Genomic DNA, 17647 nt, shown 5'->3' on the forward strand with positions numbered 1-17647 from the left:
CTATTCTGTTAGTTTAAAAGAGTTAAAAAGTATTTATTTATTTATTACATTTTTATTTCCGTCAAAGAAAGTGGGTGCGTAAAATTGTGCCAATTTGTGTGTTATTCATTGTTTCAATGTTTACTTGCTATCTGGGAGACGTACAGATGTGTGTCTGTTTTATTTAAGACACATCCTCCCGCAAAATTTTGCAAGATTCTGGGGTATCGCTATGCTTTTTCTTTACTTTTAGTGAGTGAAATACTTTGGGAAACGCCTGAGCTGTGTGCAGATGAAGTAATCCCACCCGCCCTGTCTCCTCGTCCCAGCAGATGAAGCCGCTCCAAGCCACAAGCCTGCCTAGTTGGCGTGAAACTGAACAAATCACACATGACGTGAAACAGCTGGCTCGAGAGCCAAAGATAATTCCAATAAAAACCGAGTATAAGTGTTTCGATACACTTTCACTCCCTTTTCACGAAAGTTGGGGTCGCGCTCTTGCACATTCCCAATTCTCCGCTCTCTCTCTCTTCCAGGTACACGCCCTCTGACTTGTGAAGGGGGAAAAGTTTTAAGGACAGAAAAAAAAAACCCTAAATCACGGAAGAGATTCTGCAGTCCTACTAGTTTGGCAAGTTCTCTGGGCGCAAAGCAGCGTAGAAAGGTGGAGAAGAGGGCAGAAACTCAAATTTGCGCACATTTGTATACTTCTCTTGTCCCGCAGGCTGTAAACGGTGAGTTAAAAGGGTATTTTTTGGCTTATTTTAGTGATCTCCTCCGTGTATGCAGCTTATTTGCTCATCGGGTTTTTTTGCCACGTTTCGATAAACTCTCGCAAGAGCCATCCCATGAAATTTGGCCGCTGTCTGACTGCGGGACGGTTTCAATGACTCGACTCTACCGAAGTTTTGAGTTCACGTTGCACTTCCATAAAAAAAAAAAAGTAAATCATTATAGTTAGTGGCTGTTTTGCTTTCATGTGCGTTTACATTTTAGCTTTTACAAACTGTGTGGAGTTGAAGCATGAGCTCCTTTTCTTGGAAAATATATTTGATATGATTAAGGCAGATGCCGACCATTTTGCCAAATGGCACAAAAAATTAAAGTAACTCTGAGTGACAGTATTGGGCTTTAACGTGACACATCAACCAGGCATCCGGGTCGCGCGTAAAAATGCATTTTTGAGCGATTTTTGGTGCCGGTTTTTACACCTTTGCGCACAATATGCTTTTAATCGAGAGGCCCGTGAAGGCGGCAGTTTGTCTTGCTGAGTGGAGTTTTGTATAGCTGTGTCTGTCACTTGTGACAATTTTATTTGTTTTGGCTTAAACATTTAAAACTAGTCTACTTGTGGTATTTGGGATGAGTCCTGGAAAAAAGCGTCATGCTTGTGGACGATGTGGATTCAACATTGTCTGAGTTTTCTGTATTTGCAAACTTGGAAGAAAGACAATGACTGCGCGCTGTATTTTACAGCCACAACCTAACTTGTTCCTCTCTCAATATTTAATGCCACACTAGCGGTAGTATTGTCATTACTCTGCGCACCTACCGTATCACATTCGCCCGTTTGGAAACGCAATACTCAATCCTCTCTGGGCTCTGGAGGGAAATGGGAAACCTCTGGTTGTAGGCCTGCATATTTAATTATTTGCGCAGTAGTTTTGGGGCCTTTAAGGCAAATAGCGGGGATTAATGTGCCTTCTCTCCCGAGTCCAACAAGGTGAAGCTCTGACGTGGGATATTTGTTTAAAATCGTGCGCGCTTTTAGAAGCTATTCAAGCAATACTGACTTACGGCAGGTCGTAGGTGAACAATGAATGTGAGAAATGAAAGAAATGTCAGGCTGTAAATAGAAGAAATGTATTTTGAGTAGGACGCAGTTAAGGCTCTTGTGCATTCAGGCTGTGGAGGGTGTGTCACCAGCGGAGGAAGAAGTCCCCTAAAGTTCCTAAAAGGCCCGAGTTTGTTTGTTTTAGCATAACAAGAAATTAACAGTCGATTTCTTCATCCATAGCTGGGCAGTTTAAAACTGGTGAAACTAACTTTCCTTGAAAATACTTACGCACACACACACACACTTGTTTGTAACTTTATTAGGCCACTATTGTTCAGTGACAGCTGTTTTGACGATCAGAGATGTGCTCACTCGCCTGCATGCAAACGTGTGGTTATTGTTTTGGTAGCTCTCGTGACTTTAATAGCAACGCCATAAACGACACTGGGACAGCTCTGTCTTCTCGTGGCGACTCCCTTTATTGCCAAACTGCAACATACAATACACACGGCACAACCACCAGAGGGTGCTGCATGAACCCTTGAGTTAGTCCTTACCATAACATCCCCCTTTCTGAGTACATTATAACCATAATGTTTCCTGTGCTAATCCACATTTATGTCAACACTACATTCACTGCAACTTAACTTGTAGCTGAATATTTCAATGCTGTTACGTTAACTTTTATTCTGTAACGGACATTTATTGTTTCCACTTTATAACAATTATTTTATTTAACTGTGTGAACTTATCCAACTATGAAGGTGGGGTAGACTTCCCAATCCTTCCGCTGAGTGAGGGGATTATTCTGCCCCTGGCTGGTCACTCAGGTGCTCGAGAGTACCTACTACCTACTTCAAAGTCTTTAAGGTACCTCGGTGGGTTTCTGTCTCTGGTGGGATATCTTTTTTCAGTAATCCGGTCATTCGGTGGTGTAAGACACTGCTGTGCCTGGTTCGAAACCGGGCTGCTGCTGTCTTCTGGTATGACAGGGATTTGCTGTTCTGTCGGTTCCGTCTTGGTCTCTTTTAGTGTGATGAGATGGCTCCTGTTTCGACGTAGAAGTCCTCTCGGGGTCTCAACAAGGTAAGAACGCGGCGTCTCTGCTCTGCCTGATATAGTTCCATTTGTTTTCATGTCTGTTATCCAGACTTGATCTCCTGGGTGTAGTCCTGTGAGGTCTTGTGCTCTGTGTCTGTTGTTGAACCATTTCCACTGTTTTTCTCTCTCCTTCCCTTCTCTCTCTCTCAGTTTAGTGATGTTTGTCCAGCCTGGGTTGAGGCAGGATGGAAGTATGGGAACTGTGGTACGAAGTTTCCTCCCCATCAGAAGCTCTGCAGGGCTATGTCCATTGGCAAGTGGTGTGGCGCGATATGCCATGAGAGCAAGATATGGGTCTCCTTCTTTCTGTAGAAGGCTCTTTACTGTTCTCACTGCTCTTTCAGCCTCACCATTGCTCTGAGGGAATCTCGGGCTGGAAGTGGTGTGGGCAAAGCCCCACCCTGAAGCAAACTTTTGGAAATGTTCTGAGGAGAATTGTGGACCGTTATCCGACCTTAACTCTGTTGGAATGCCGTGGCGTGCGAATATGGACTTTAAGTGGTCAATCACTGCTGCTGATGTGGTAGAGGACAGCTTAGCTATTTCTATGTATCGTGAGAAATAGTCCACTGCAACCAAATACTGGCTGTTACTCCACTCAAAAAGATCAGCACCAACTAACTCCCACGGCCGTGTAGGAAACTCAGTTGGCATGAGTGTTTCTCTGGGTTGCTGTCTCACCTTTGCACACGTCTCACATTCTGCTACCAGCTGTTGTAGTTGAGAGCTCAGTCCTGGCCACCATACCGACTGCTTGGCTCGTTCCCTAGACTTTACAATGCCCTGGTGACCTGTGTGCAGTCGTGTCAAAACATCTTTTTGTAATATTTTTGGGATAACTATACGCATACCTTTTAGGAGAAGTTCATCTTCAACAGTCAGGTCCCCTGCATGCTGGTGGTATGGGAAACATGGACCTGGTATTTTGAGTTTGTCCGGCCAGCCATTCTTGCAGTAGAGTTTGATTTGTTTTAGTGTTTCGTCTTTGTCTTGCTGCTCTCTTATTTGTTGTAGTCTCTCCTCTGTTGCAGGAAGACCTGAAATCACCTGATGTGCATACAGGTTCATTTCGTCTCTTAATGTCTCGTCACAAACAGTTTTTTCTGGTGCTCTGGACAGCACGTCTGCAGTTGCGATGTGTTTGCCTGGGACATGTGAGATGGTGAAAGAGTACCGCATTAATCTCATTCTCAGTCTTTGTACTCGTGGTGGCAGTTCGTCTAAGTTCTTGGAGCCCAAAAGTGGTACTAAAGGCTTGTGATCTGTCTCAACATGGAACTCAATGCCTATAAGAAAATCAGAGAATCGCTCACATGCCCAGGTTATGGCTAACGCTTCCTTCTCTATTTGAGCGTACCTCTGTTCCGTGGGGGTTAATGCTCTTGAAGCGAAGGCCACTGGTTTGGTTGCGTCATCCTCTTGTTTCTGAAGTAGCACCGCTCCTAGTCCATAGGAGGATGCATCAGCTGATACTGTTGTTTGTGCTTTGGGGTTGTAGAGTGCCAAGTTCGGTGGTTCACTCAGTTCTGCCTTAATGTTGTCAAATGCTGTTTGTTGAGCCTCACTCCAACACCACATGTTTTTGGTACTGAGTAGTTCTCTCAACGGCTGTGTTTTCTCTGCTAAGTGGGGAAGGTACTTGCCTAGATGATTAACCATTCCTAGGAATCGTCTCACTCCACCCACATCCGTGGGCGCTTCCATGTTGCTGACTGCTTTCACTTTCTCCGGGTCTGCTTTGACTCCTGCAGCATCGATGATCTGTCCGAGGAACTTGATTGAGGTCTTTGCAAACTCACACTTCTCACTTTTCAATGTCACCCCAGCTTTTGTGAGCCGTTCCAGGACTGCGATCAGTCTCTTGTCGTGCTGGATTTGTGTGTCAGCATAAACCAGAATGTCATCCATCTGGCAGACGACTCCTTCCAGCCCCTCTAAAAGCTGAGACATTCGTTTTTGGAAGTGTTCGGGGGCCGAAGATATGCCAAAACAAAGTCTATTAAAACAGAACCTTCCGAATGGCGTGATGAAGGTTGTGAGAAGAGCTGACTGTTTGGACAAAGGTATTTGCCAAAACCCTGAGTTAGCGTCGAGTTTTGAGAACAACTTTGCGCCCTCTAGCTGTCCTAGGGTGTGCTCAACTGATGGCAACATGTGTCTTTCTCTTTTCACAGAATTATTTAGTTTGGTCAAGTCCACGCACACACGCACTTCATCTCTGTTTGGTTTAGGTACTGGAACCATTCCTGCACACCAGTCGGTAGGCTGCTCTACTCTGGAGATTACACCTAACTCTTCCATCCGAGCAAGCTCTCTTTTGACTTTGGGTAACAGGGGAAGCGGGACTCTTCTTGGAGTTGACAGGGCAAACGGTTTGGCGTCTGCTTTAAGCTCAATTTTGTATTCCCCCGCCATCCGGCCTAACCCACTGAATAGTGTTGGAAACTGCTGCTTCACTGTTTCTACTGAAGTGAGTGACACAGTTTCTATTCTAGCCACTAACCCGAGTGCTACGCTCGCTATGCGGCTTAGTAATCCTTGTGTCAGGTCTGCTACTACATACACAGGCTGTACTGTAGCTTTGCTTGGAGTGCTCAAGTTAGCAGTAAATTTCCCTCTAACTGTTAATGGAGACATTCCCACCCCATATAGTTTCAGATCTGTGGGTTGCAGCTGCGGTTTTTGTGCTAGAGTGTTGTACTCTTTTTCAGGCAAGACGGTTACGTCTGCTCCTGTATCAATTTTTAGCCAGCAGTCTGCATTGTTAACTTTTACTTTAGTCAACCACGCATCCTCTGTTCTATCTGAGGCTACCGTTCCCAGAAATGCTATTTCTCTTTCTTCTCTGTTACCACCCGCTGCACGTATTTCTCCCACTGCCCCAGACCTACATACTCTTGCGTAGTGACCTTTCTTTTTGCACTGATTGCAGAGTACCTCTCTGGCTGGGCACTGGTGTTTGCTGTGAAAGGGTGTCTTTCCACATCGGTTGCATTGGCTTTTCACATTCCTCTCCGTGGTTTGTGGTACAGTCTTTCGTGGTTTGAAGTGTTTCGTTTTTGCTTTAACGATGTCCACGTTGCAAAGATTCTCCTGCTTGAAGTTGTTTTTAAGAAGATCCTGTTGTTTCTTAACAAGTTCACTTTGGCGAATCCGTATCACTGCTTTTTCTAATGTGAGCTCCGTATCCATTTGTAGTTGCTCCGAGAGTCTCTTGTCTCTTATTCCGACAACGAGTCTGTCTCTTATCATTTCACTGTGCCGCGCCCCGTAGCCACAATGCTCAGCCAAGGCATATAGGGATGTAATAAACCCGTCTGCAGTCTCTCCTGCTTCTTGCTGCCTTTGGTTGAACTTTGCACGTTCAAAGATAACATTTCTTCTGACTACAAAGTGTGCCTCGAGTTTGTCTTTGAGAGTGTGGTACTCACTCGCCTCCTCTTCGGTCAGGTTCAACGAGGTGATCACGTCTTCAGCTTCATCGCCCATTGTATATATCAGAGTGTTAACCTGGTTTTCGTCCGATTGTAGCTCGAGTCCGGATGCTATCCTGAACCTGTCGAAGCGTCGGATCCATTTCGGCCACTCTTCCGGCTTTGAAAAATCAAACTTCGACGGCGGTGATACTTGAAAGGCTGCTGGTGCGGCCGCCATGTTGCTAGTCGCGAGATGCTAGTTAGCGCTTCTTGCTAATTTGTTAGCTTAGCTCTTACTGTGGCTGTTATTGCAACCTTGCAGGGCGAGTTCTCTCCGGTGAGGAAGTTTCCGTGTTCCGTTATGTTCTTCTTCTCTCCCGAGCACTTCTGACACCATGTTTTGGTAGCTCTCGTGACTTTAATAGCAACGCCATAAACGACACTGGGACAGCTCTGTCTTATCGTGGCGACTCCCTTTATTGCCAAACTGCAACATACAATACACACGGCACAACCACCAGAGGGTGCTGCATGAACCCTTGAGTTAGTCCTTACCATAACAGTTATATTGTGCGCTCTGTTGTGGCACAACAAGGTCAGACAGATACAGAGCAGTAGGTCAGCTGCAAGTGTTAGATTTAAAACACTCTATGGTGTCAAAGCCTGCTGCTAATTAACATATGCTGAAACTAACACTAGCACCATAAACTTCAGGTGGGTGTTGTAAAGTGCACAGACTTTAGTAACTAATGATGTTAATTTTCTGCATGACAGCTTCCTTGTTGAAACAAAGAACAGTTTGTTTCTGTTTTGTACTTTGCGCTGCTACATTTGAATTCTGAAGTTGACATGCAATATGTTTGCCTTAAACATATCTTCTCTCTGCGTTGGGGCAGACTAACTCGGAACTGGCCTGTAAATTCCTGTCTTAAGTGATTTCAACAGGCAGCGATGAATGGAATTTCTGCGAACATGTGTCACCTATTGGCATGTTAAACTTGGGGAAATGCCTGTAGACTATATGAACGAGTTTGTAAAGATCTAAGGTCCTGATAGTCTCTCTGTCAGACTCCAAACATCTGCAAAGGTTTTAATGTATCGGAATTGGCTGCTGATGTGTAATGAAAGAGTGATAATCCACAGCAGGCCTAATTGTCCCATTTGGTAGCGTGAAAGGGGGTAACAGAGTGAAAACAAGAAAGAGACAGTAGCAGGTAAGAGAGAGGCAAGTACAGCTGGCAAGGTAGCAAAAGCAAGACAGAATGAGGGAGGGGGGGGGGCGGGAGAGAAGCGCAAACAGGGACTAGGTAATCCCTTAGGTAATCTGAAGCCCAGTCCCCTCAGTAGCTTCAGTAGATCAGATGACCTATCAAAGATCAGAACTTCCATTGTGTGTTACAGCTTGTCTCTCAATCAGACTCTCCACTTATCTCACGTCACCATCCCTCCCTTATTGGAACTCAAGGCTCAACACCTGAAACAAAAGGACGCGCATGGAAATGAGGAGATCCTCTGTTTCATTTTCCACTGCATGTGCCTGTTACTGCAACACACTTGAACCACACTGTCTCCATGCAACTTCCCTCAAACAGCACGCAACAGTGATTATAACCATCTAAGTATCTATCTATCTATGATCATTGTTTTTATCTCTCCCTTTTGTAGAGAGAGAGAAGTCATGGAGAGTGCCATTCAGACCATGGTGAAGGTCTTCCTGAAGTCGTCCAAAGGAAGGGAGAGTCTAGGGAAGAAAGAATTCCAAAACCTTGTCTCATCCCAGCTGGGAAACATCCTCACGGTTAGGAAATCTTTGTTGAAATCTCAGAATTGTTGCTTATATTTGGATTATGTAATCATCTTCCACAAAAGCAGACAATGGTGTTGTGTTAGCCCTGGCCAGCCTTGACCTGTCCAGATTTTTGAAATGTTAACTGTGAACAAATGTTGCTGTAATATACAGCCAGTACATGGGAAAAGTGATCCGGTATGATGAAATGACACGGATCAACATTATAATGTAAACGGAGCTACTGATAGAGGGCCATTTACTAATCATGTACGGTGATATGACCAGTAAGAGGTGAGGTAGAGTTACTAATCATCATGATTGTATGTGCCTACTATTCAGGACACAGACAGCAAAGAAGCGATAGACAACATGGGTAAGGGGCTGGATAGCGACCAAGATGGCAAGGTTGGCTTTGAGGAGTTCATGAAGCTAGTCGGCTATGTGGCCTGCTCGCTGAGTGAGCAACGTTCGCTCGCCAAAGAGGAACCTGCACAGAATTCTGCATCTGCACAAGTGGCACAAAGCGTCCCCAACAAGGACGCTCAGAAGCCCAACGCGAACGAGGAAGCGAAGCCCGAGGCGAACGAAGAGGCAAAGCCAGCAGCAAGTGCTGAAGTGAAGGTAGAAGCAAATGCAGACGCAAAGGCAGAAGTAAAGGTAGAAGCAAAGGCAGAGGGGCAGACGCAGCCGGAGGCAGCAAAGGAAGCAGCTGTGTCTGCCACAGCTGCAAAAGCAGGAGAAGCGGCTGTAAAAGCGGAGGAAAACGTGGAGGAAACGGTAAAGGTGGGGGAAACTGCAGACAAGCTCCCCGCTGCTGTGAAGGAAGATGTGGAAAAGAAGACAGAGGAGGCGACCTCATAGGGGACAATTCATCCTTCACAACAAAAAAAGAAAAGAAATCACACTACACACATTCAAAACACTACACAAAGCACAGCCTTATCAATGTTAAAACAAATCGAAAAGCCACTAATGATTTTTTTTTTATGTTTCAAACACAGAACTTTGAAATAAAGCAATATTGGGAAAAGTTAAAACACTACAAGACCAGCTCTAAAAAAATAACAAGATATTCCTTTTTATAAGATAATAACTGTCAGTTTATTGCTTTGTACTACTAGTTACCACTATGTTCTTATGTACAGCATGTGCATCCCACTATATAGCACATTTACCTCATTATGATAATATACTATGATAGCATGCAGACGTACGCTATCCCGTGCATGCCGTGTCCCTGTGAAAACCTTGCTGCACACGTGACCAACGCACCACTGCCAACAAGACCTTTAGCTTAAACCCAAACCTGTGCTTCCTGCACAGTTGTGCCATGCAGTCCTTTGGGTCCTTGATAAAACAGAAGTAAATTACATCTTAAAGGAATAGTTTGACATTTTAGGAAATATGCTTTTGAGATTAATAGCCAAAAATTCCTATACATTAGATAGCTTTGATTTGGCTAAAAATAACAACACGAAACATCTGCCAGCATCCCTAAAGATAAGAAATAACATTTTACAACAACTTTTTTGTTTAATAAGTTGTTCGCACCTTTTTAGAACAAAATACATTGATCATATCTGTTATTTAGTGCTAAAAGAGGGTAGCTGTTTTCCTCTTTAACTATAATTGATTTTCCATACAGACCCTAGGGTGCTTTTTTTCCTCTCTTCCGACTCTTTAAAGTGTATTTCTGAATGTGTCAAAGTGTTCCTGCATTAGGTGCATGAAAATCTGACAGTACATTTTTACTAACATTCTCGTGCTATATTTCTGATTGAGCATGACAATAAACAGAAGTGTTTTGCTGATGCTTTGCATTACTTCAGCTTGTCTTAACTGTGGTATTGGCCTCCTTTAAACCTCCTTCTTCTTCTTTCTCTTTCAAGTCTGCTTCACGGGCTCACTGTGCTGCAAAAGTTAACTTCATCTGGTGTCTGCAGCGTATTCTCATCACTTTTAGTCTGCCATAAATTAGGAACTGGAAGATCAGGTGTGACCTTTGGCTAAATAATTAAGGTTCAGGGTTGGAATCCACACCAAAGGGCCATTAAGTGGCCAAAGGGGAGCCCAGATGAGCCTCATATGAGTGGGCTGGTCACTAGAGGGGCAGGTCAGAAAAGACGCTCTTGTAACCTAAGTTGAAGAGAAGAACATGATAACTAAAAGCCAAGAAGTCAAGCAGCCTTAACAGGTGTCACTTTTTAAAAATTAGTGCCTGTATTATGTGTATTTGAGACAGCAAGTCCTGCCTATTTAACCCTTAGGTGTTGGGCGGTTCATTATCAGGAGTGATCACTGGCAGCACAGGACAGAGGAGGAGTGACTTGACCTCTGTTTTGGAGGCTTTCCTTATAGTTGTTCATCGTCGTGGGTGGGGTTTTTTTTTTTTGTTTCTTTGTTTTGTTTTGGGGTTGTTGTTTTTTTGCTGGTTTAGGCACCGTTTGTTCATCCCTGTGTGTTTGTCTGTCAGTCACACTCTCATTCTGTTTAAAGACCCCGTTTGACCTGCAACTGGATCCTTGGGCATTAGGCATTGGGAAACTACTGGATTAGGCATTTGATGGGTAACACACCCTGGGACACAAACAATTACATGAAAGTAATCCCGGGCTCCAGTGAACCTGCCTATCAGACGAGGTGGTAGTGTCAAAGGTATCATTGTCAGAGGTTGTGCCTTTTTTTTTTTTTAAGCAAAAAAAAAAAAGAAGAAGAAAAAAAGAATACTGAGCCATCAATGTGTGAGCTTCTGCAAAAGGCTAATAATGAGATGTTGCATGCTTTTGGAAACGTATTACCATTTTATTACCATTATTGTGGCCATTATTTAAGTTCTACATGGCCTCTTTATAATTAACTATTAAGCCTATACATAACTCTTATCTGGACCACTATGGAGATAAACTTGAAAGTGTACTTCTTTGTCACATTATATGCAATTTGTTAATTACAATTTAATGATTTGCAAATTGTTTCATCATCAATAATGCACCCATGAAAACAAAAAGGTTTGTGTTGCAGGCCTGCTGTGTTGCAGGTCTGTGAGACCAGCTGCAAAGTGCTTCAGGCACACACATTTTGGGCAGCGGACCAAATGTGTACCTTATGTACTGTTAGAGCACCTGGCACCGCAAACCGCTCAACAGCAACACGGGCAAGATAAATAAGCCTTGAGTCATGTGACCGCCATGGCTCACTGCGACACTCCCATTGTAAATAACCTCATTTACACACTCTGCTCAGACTTTATACTCACAGTATGCTACGTTTCCCGCCGCAGTTATTATTAACACACTTACTGAACAATCGGGGCTTTTTACACTACGTTATGATTTCTTTTAATAAAATACGTATAATTTTTATACTGCAAATACATTCTGGTACTTCCTATGACTAATAGAACCATGATCTCTTAAATTGCTGTAGTCAGCTTCCTGTTTAACTTGCACTAACAGCAGATGCCGTGTTTTTGAAGTGAGCATACCTGGGTTGCACATCATCTAACAAAGGTAATATTTGAATCTCTGCGATGATGACCTATGAGAGCTGCAGCCTCTTTCAGAGAGCTTAAACTGTTTGCAATGGCAGTGTTATTATTCTGTCCCTTAGTGCAAACCCCACCCAGCTTTAACTCATGTAGATTAAAAACATGCTGGAACTGAGCACAGCAGATTTGCAGTGGGGATTGTTTGCCGTCGTGTTTTCATTGCGACACAATGAATCTCTTTCATTCTGAGATACAGAAGATGAAGATAACAGCATGCGTTAAGAATCTCCAAAGTGATACACGTACGAGTGTACGAACGTGTGAGTCATAATGTTTGTGATTACGGGGCCGTTCCCAGGGACCGTGCAGGCTTTTATCACTGTGCATTAATGCAGTCCTGCCAAGTACAGCAGTTGGACTTATTCAGGTCCACTGACCTGTACAGTAAACTTTATTATGCTGATTTTTTAACTTCATATGTAACGCTGTATCGTTTTGGATAATTTTATGTAAAGTGTAATGGCTAACATTGAATAAACTGTGACAATAACAAGTTTTTGTAGATTGTTCAATTAAAAATCCTGGTGTTGGTGTTAAGGTTTTTACAAATCAGGATGTAAAATACCTGAAAGTCAGTGACGTAGAAGCTCATCTGACTGATGATGCACCACAACTTACAGGTTAACATAATCTGTGAAGTAAAGAAAGTAAATACATCACTGCATGGGTGTTTTGCACAAGTGTGGCCATGAGATTGAGCACAATTTGGATGAAGATCCATAAAGTACAAGAAGCTGAAATTCTGTTGAATAGTTAAAGGGTAACATGAGCTAAAAATCTATCTATCCTTTTTCTATCATTTAATGGTAGTGGTCAGTAAAAGTATTCTAATACAACCTCAGATGAAAAGCAGCACATGACAGATTACACAGTTTCATCATTTATTCAAAAGAAATTAAGCCAAAATGCAGAATCAGTGAGAAAAACTAAATACACCCTTACTGCTTCCAAAGAAATTAAGAAGGAAAGTGTTGGCAGGAAAGACATGAGCAATGATCTTAAAGAAGCATTTGTTGCTGCCCTTCAATCTCAGAAGGCGGTACTTTGCCATTCCCAAACAAGTTTTTGTCCATCATTCTACTGTGAGAAAGATAGGTGGAAAGACAGTTGTCAATTGTTCCAGGAATGGGCAGCCCAGCAAATTCACCCAAAGGACAGACCATGCAACGCTTAGAGACTCTGCAAAACACCCAAGAGCTGCACTGGAGACTCTACAGGTTTCAGTTAGCATGTTAAATGTTAGAAATTAGAAAAGACTAAAAAAAAGCGTGGTATTTTGGAAGAGGTTCCAAGAAAAAACTTTTAAAATGAACATTGCAGCAGAGCTTAGATTTGCAAAATTGCATCTGAACAAATCCCAAGGCTTCCGAAACAGCCTTGGACAGACGAGACCAAAATGGAGATGTTTAGCCATGAAGCACACCTCATATCAACTCTCCTGCACGGTGGTGGAGGGGTGATGATTTAGGCTTGTTTGGCAGGTGCAGGACCTGGGCAACTTGCAGTCATTAATTTCACCATGAACATGAACACTAGAGTGAAATGTGAGGCCATCTGTCTGACGGCAAAAGCTTAACCCAAACTGGGTCATTCAACAAGCACAGCAGCAAATCTACAACAGAATGGCTGAAAAGAAAAGAATGAAGATTCTGCAATGGACAGATCAAAAAAAAGCTTTCCCAACCTCAAACTGATTGAAATGTTGTGGCAGGACCTTAAAAGAGCCGTGTGTAAATGAGTGCTGGCAAACCTCAATGAACTGAAGCAACGCTGACAAGAAGAAAAATTCCTCTGATAAAGTTATAAAGAAAACGAGTGCTTCAAGTTATTGCTGCTAAAGGCAGGTTATATAAGCTAATGAATCATAGGGTGTACTTAATTTTTTACACACTGCCTCTGCATTTTGATTTAGTCTTAAATATATTACAGTGTAATATATCACACGCTGTTCATCTGAGGCTGTTTTTACATAAATTCCTTTTCATGACTGTATGCATATGTGATGAAGAAAGGAGGGGAGCTGAACACCTGCGCAGAGAGAGATAGATGTAAAGGAAACTGAAGTAGTATACGTAAGTGGGTGAAGGAGTTGGGGGTTGGGTGGGGGGGGGGGGGGGTTTAAGGAGGAGGAGGGAGAGGTACAGGTGATATTTAAGCCACTGGCAAACTCTCTCCCCATCCATCTTCGCCTTGGCTCTGTCCCCTGCACCTCTTCAAAGACAAAGGAGGCCCTCCATCAGTACTCAGGTAAGACGGATAGCTTGGATTTTGGACTTTCTCCTCTGTATCCGATGAAAGTTTCTTTGTAAAGTGTTTTAGCAGCTGCACAGCCGAAGTAAATACTCAAATGCCGTTAGTGCAGAACGGATAGTGGGCACTCAGCAGCAGACTTGGAAAACAAACTGCGTGAGTCAGTTGGTGATTTTTTTTGTCTGGACAAAGCACTGCTGGCTTTCCACTGATGTGCAAGCTTTGAGAGGAGCATGACAGGAAATTTGCACATCAGTGAAATATGGAAACAAGCGAAGCCAGTAGGGATTTGTGGCAGAGCAGCAGAGCACTGGTAGGAAAGATAATATACTGAACATACTGGACATACCAAATCTTTTAGTCTCAGCATGTCTTGTTCCATTAAGCTGATTATCTTCTTTTTTTTAAACTCAAGATATTTAACGCCATGCATCACTCGATACGGATATTGCTTCATCGTTAAGATAACTTCATACATATGCATTATTACTATACTCACTGTGTCACTGATAGCATTTCCATCTCCATGGCTTCCTTTTGTATTGTGCCAGTCAGTGAGACAGTGACCCCTATAGATTTTCCAGTGAGTCAGCTTTGGTGTCCACTGGCCTCATCTTTTGTCTGTGCTGCCTGCAGCTCTGACCTCTCTGGTACAATGCTCTGCAGCATGACGAGAGGCAATAACCGGTGACTGACATTAACATCCCTGTCTCCTTATGTCAGAGATGATAATTAATAAATCATGCACAGGGGAGCATGGCAGACTGATTGTGCCCTTTGGTGTTACGTGTGGTAAGGATTAGCATCAGCACAGCTCTGCACACTGTTTTCCAGTTAATAGGTCCCTGAACTTTAAACTTTGGGCCAAAAGCTGAATGCATCTTGGCAAGAGTGGAATTGAAGTCCCTCATCTGTATGCACTAGTTAGTGTATATGCTGGCAACTCAGGTTACTTGCCCCCTTAGTTTCTAAATGTCATTACCAGGCAAGTGTTATGTTTCACTTGTGGTTTCCATTTGAATGATAAGACTTGTTACACGATCAGCATATAGAGAGATGTGGTTTACATCGAAACCATTCATTGCTGATGCCGTGGAGTTAATTGGTACATGCATTACCAATTCAGCTTACAACACCGATAACCCAAGGATCAAAGAACAATGAAGCGTGTGCTTTTTTTGTTGTTGTTGTTGTTGTTGTTGTTGTTGTTGTTGTTGTTTTTGGGGTTTGTGTTTTTGGAAAACCCTTCACACTCATGCTTCATTGACAGTGACTTATCTGTGTCTGTGTGTGCACAGTCTCTCCACGAGTCCAGCACAAGAAGCTCCACGATGCCGGACACAATGTGTGTAAGATTGTTCAAAAAAAAGCTTTCCCAAAGCTGTCCTGCATCTTTTCATCCACATCTCTGAAACGTAAAACCTACTAAGGTTGCACACACACACATACAGTGACCTTAGTAGACTCTGCAATGCATGCAGAGCATTATTAAACCCAATGCTTAGAAATAGGGAAAAACCTCTCTGCTTTGCTTTGCTTCCTTCTATCTATCCATCCATCAACTATCACTCTTATGGAGGTGGCTTCACCCTTGACTGCTATGTGACCGCACATGCAGCTAGGGCTGGAGCGGGCATTATGTGGCAGAGTCTGACCTCTTTACTTGAATCCCCCTTCCAGCATGTCCAAGGAGCCCAGTTCCAACCTGGAGAGTGCCATGCAGATGCTCATAAAGACCTTCCACAAGTATTCGGGGAAGGAAGGCGACAAGTACACTCTGAGCCGGGGCGAACTGAAGGAGCTGCTACTAGAGGAGCTGGGGAGTTATTTAGGGGTAATTATGTGGTTTGCACACTAACACACTAATACAGTTTACAAATATGCATGATGCAAGTAAAGATATTGGCTCATCTCCTCAGACGCACAAGAACAAACAAGCCTGTGCAGTTATATATGCCCACAGATGCACGTGCATGACACCTAACACATTCTTAAGCCTGTCTCTCTCTCTGTTCCACACTGACAGAGCTCCAAAGATAATGAAGCAGTTGAGAAGGTGATGAACGACTTGGACGCCAACAACGACGGGGAGGTGGACTTCACCGAGTTCATCATTCTGATGGGCGCCCTCACAGTCGCCTGCAACGACTTCTTCCTGGAGTTCAAAACAGACGACAAACCCAAAGACGGCGAGTCAGCGCAGAAGAAAGATTGAAACACTGCAAAAGAAGGAGGGGGGGTGGGGGGGGGGCGAGAAAAGTGAGATGGAGAGGGCGTAAAAGAACTGTAAATCAGCAGAGGAGATAGAGGACAGACGTGCAATGGCTTCTCTTTTTTTTAAATCTTATGCAATATGTAAACACTACAGCTACACACGAGGGAAGAGGTCCAGCGCTTTAGTTTATGGTTTCACAGAACACAGAGCATTCAGGAGGAGTAGTGTTTTTCCTTCTGCAACTGTTTCTCATACCACAGCTTATCCGGAGCTAGTTGCACTGTTCTCAGAGCAGTGGCTAGTTTTATATACACGACAGGGTTAATTTCAGCTTCTTCTAACTCAGATTCAGCAGTCACTTAGGTTTAGTAAGGCACAGGAAAGACAGGAAGTTTGGGGATGTTTGAGAATGTCTTGCACATGAATAACTTGACAACATATATTTAGTCACAGAATAAGTTACAGATTATACCAGATTGTACTCAGTCTTGAAAATATTTATGATTTGTCCCCTCTCTTTTGCTTTTGTAATCTTTTCAAAATATTAAACGTGGCATTTAACCAAATATTAAGCGTGGTGTTTGCAGTGTCACGTACTTGAAAATATAAGCGGACTCTTACAATGCAGAAGTACAAATCTATAATTTGTCACACACGTGTGGCAGCTGGAAGTCGAGTTGAATATCAGCAAACTGTGAGGCTGTGGTTGAGTGTAAGCACTGACATTTTGTGAGTACTGCTTGTCTGTGTGTGTGTGTTTATGCATGTCTGTGTGTATCTGTATATTGGGGATTCCCACAGAGTAAACTGCTCTGGCTCACACATCCTGCCAACAATATCCTGCAAGTCTTGTTCCACTAGATATAAGCTGACCCAGATGTTTGACTTGGAAGTGCAAAGAAAACTTCTTCAAAAGAGGAAGACAGAGGGAGGAGAGAAAGAAAAAGAGCGAGTGTGAGGCAAAATAATGAGTGCTTTTGTGCATATGCCTGTGTGTGTGTGTGTGTGTGTGTGTGTGTGTGTGTGTGTGTGTGTGTGTGTGTGTGTGTGTGTGTGTGTGTGTGTGTGTGTGTGTGTGTGTGTGTGTAAATGAAAAGAGGGACAGCAAAGCCAGAGAATGGATCCAATTTATGAAATACATCAGTCAAGTATGTAAGTTGGAAAGTGGTGGTATAATCACAGAGGAATGCTCAAGCTGCTGTGACTGTGAGCACACTAACTGTCCCTCTCTCACGCACGCACACATAGATCAGTAAATCAACACGTCCTCTTCCACCTCATTGGCTTTTGTAGCTGCTCGTCACTTTTAAAATATGGCTGGAGAGGGAACACAAAGCAGATGAATTACATTAGATCCTCTCCTTTCAAACCACTGAGGGATTTCACTTGGAGGTGTAATTGTGCTTGGACACTGATGAGCTTAACTACCTGCTCTTCTTACCTTCAGCAATATTAAGAAACTGATTCCAGGTCAGCAGTGCGTCAGCGGGCGTGGCTTAAGCGATCCGCTTTCATTCCTCTGCCCTCTGTGTTTTCCAGAGGTGTCCTCTGGTTGGTCGGTTTGAATATTTGA

The 17647-nt window shown here is 43.4% G+C and overlaps 2 protein-coding genes across 5 annotated transcripts; both read left to right on the forward strand.

Moving 5' to 3' along the window:
* Positions 1 to 557: 557 nt before the first annotated feature.
* Positions 558 to 12102, forward strand: s100u (S100 calcium binding protein U). The gene is made up of 3 exons (XM_085395499.1): positions 558 to 713; positions 7939 to 8071; positions 8402 to 12102. The coding sequence occupies exons 2-3, from the start codon at positions 7952 to 7954 to the stop codon at positions 8921 to 8923; spliced, it is 642 nt and encodes a 213-aa protein (XP_085251625.1). The 5' UTR covers positions 558 to 713; positions 7939 to 7951; the 3' UTR covers positions 8924 to 12102.
* A 1681-nt stretch (positions 12103 to 13783) lies between these two features.
* Positions 13784 to 16634, forward strand: s100s (S100 calcium binding protein S). 4 transcript variants are annotated; one of them, XM_085395887.1, is made up of 4 exons: positions 13784 to 13856; positions 15158 to 15204; positions 15540 to 15693; positions 15886 to 16634. In XM_085395887.1, the coding sequence occupies exons 2-4, from the start codon at positions 15191 to 15193 to the stop codon at positions 16072 to 16074; spliced, it is 357 nt and encodes a 118-aa protein (XP_085252013.1). In that variant the 5' UTR covers positions 13784 to 13856; positions 15158 to 15190; the 3' UTR covers positions 16075 to 16634. The 4 variants fall into 4 exon arrangements, with proteins under 4 accessions (XP_085252013.1, XP_085252014.1, XP_085252015.1 ...); XM_085395888.1 differs by having other exon boundaries at positions 13805 to 13856; positions 15158 to 15208; XM_085395889.1 differs by lacking the exon at positions 15158 to 15204 and having other exon boundaries at positions 13807 to 13856.
* Positions 16635 to 17647: the final 1013 nt, after the last annotated feature.

Source organism: Rhamphochromis longiceps, linkage group LG22 (assembly GCF_057381845.1).
Source record: "Rhamphochromis longiceps isolate RC_006_pf linkage group LG22, R_longiceps_female_GT1.1, whole genome shotgun sequence".
Classification (NCBI taxonomy): domain Eukaryota; kingdom Metazoa; phylum Chordata; class Actinopteri; order Cichliformes; family Cichlidae; genus Rhamphochromis; species Rhamphochromis longiceps.

Coding starts and splice junctions, on each gene's coding strand:
- s100u (XM_085395499.1), top strand. CDS start 7,952: ATGGAGAGTGCCATTCAGACCATGGTGAAGGTCTTCCTGAAGTCGTCC. Junction 8,072..8,401: donor AGCTGGGAAACATCCTCACG/GTTAGGAAATCT, acceptor CCTACTATTCAG/GACACAGACAGCAAAGAAGC.
- s100s (XM_085395886.1), top strand. CDS start 15,020: ATGAAGCGTGTGCTTTTTTTGTTGTTGTTGTTGTTGTTGTTGTTGTTG. Junction 15,205..15,539: donor TCCACGATGCCGGACACAAT/GTGTGTAAGATT, acceptor TCCCCCTTCCAG/CATGTCCAAGGAGCCCAGTT. Junction 15,694..15,885: donor AGCTGGGGAGTTATTTAGGG/GTAATTATGTGG, acceptor CCACACTGACAG/AGCTCCAAAGATAATGAAGC.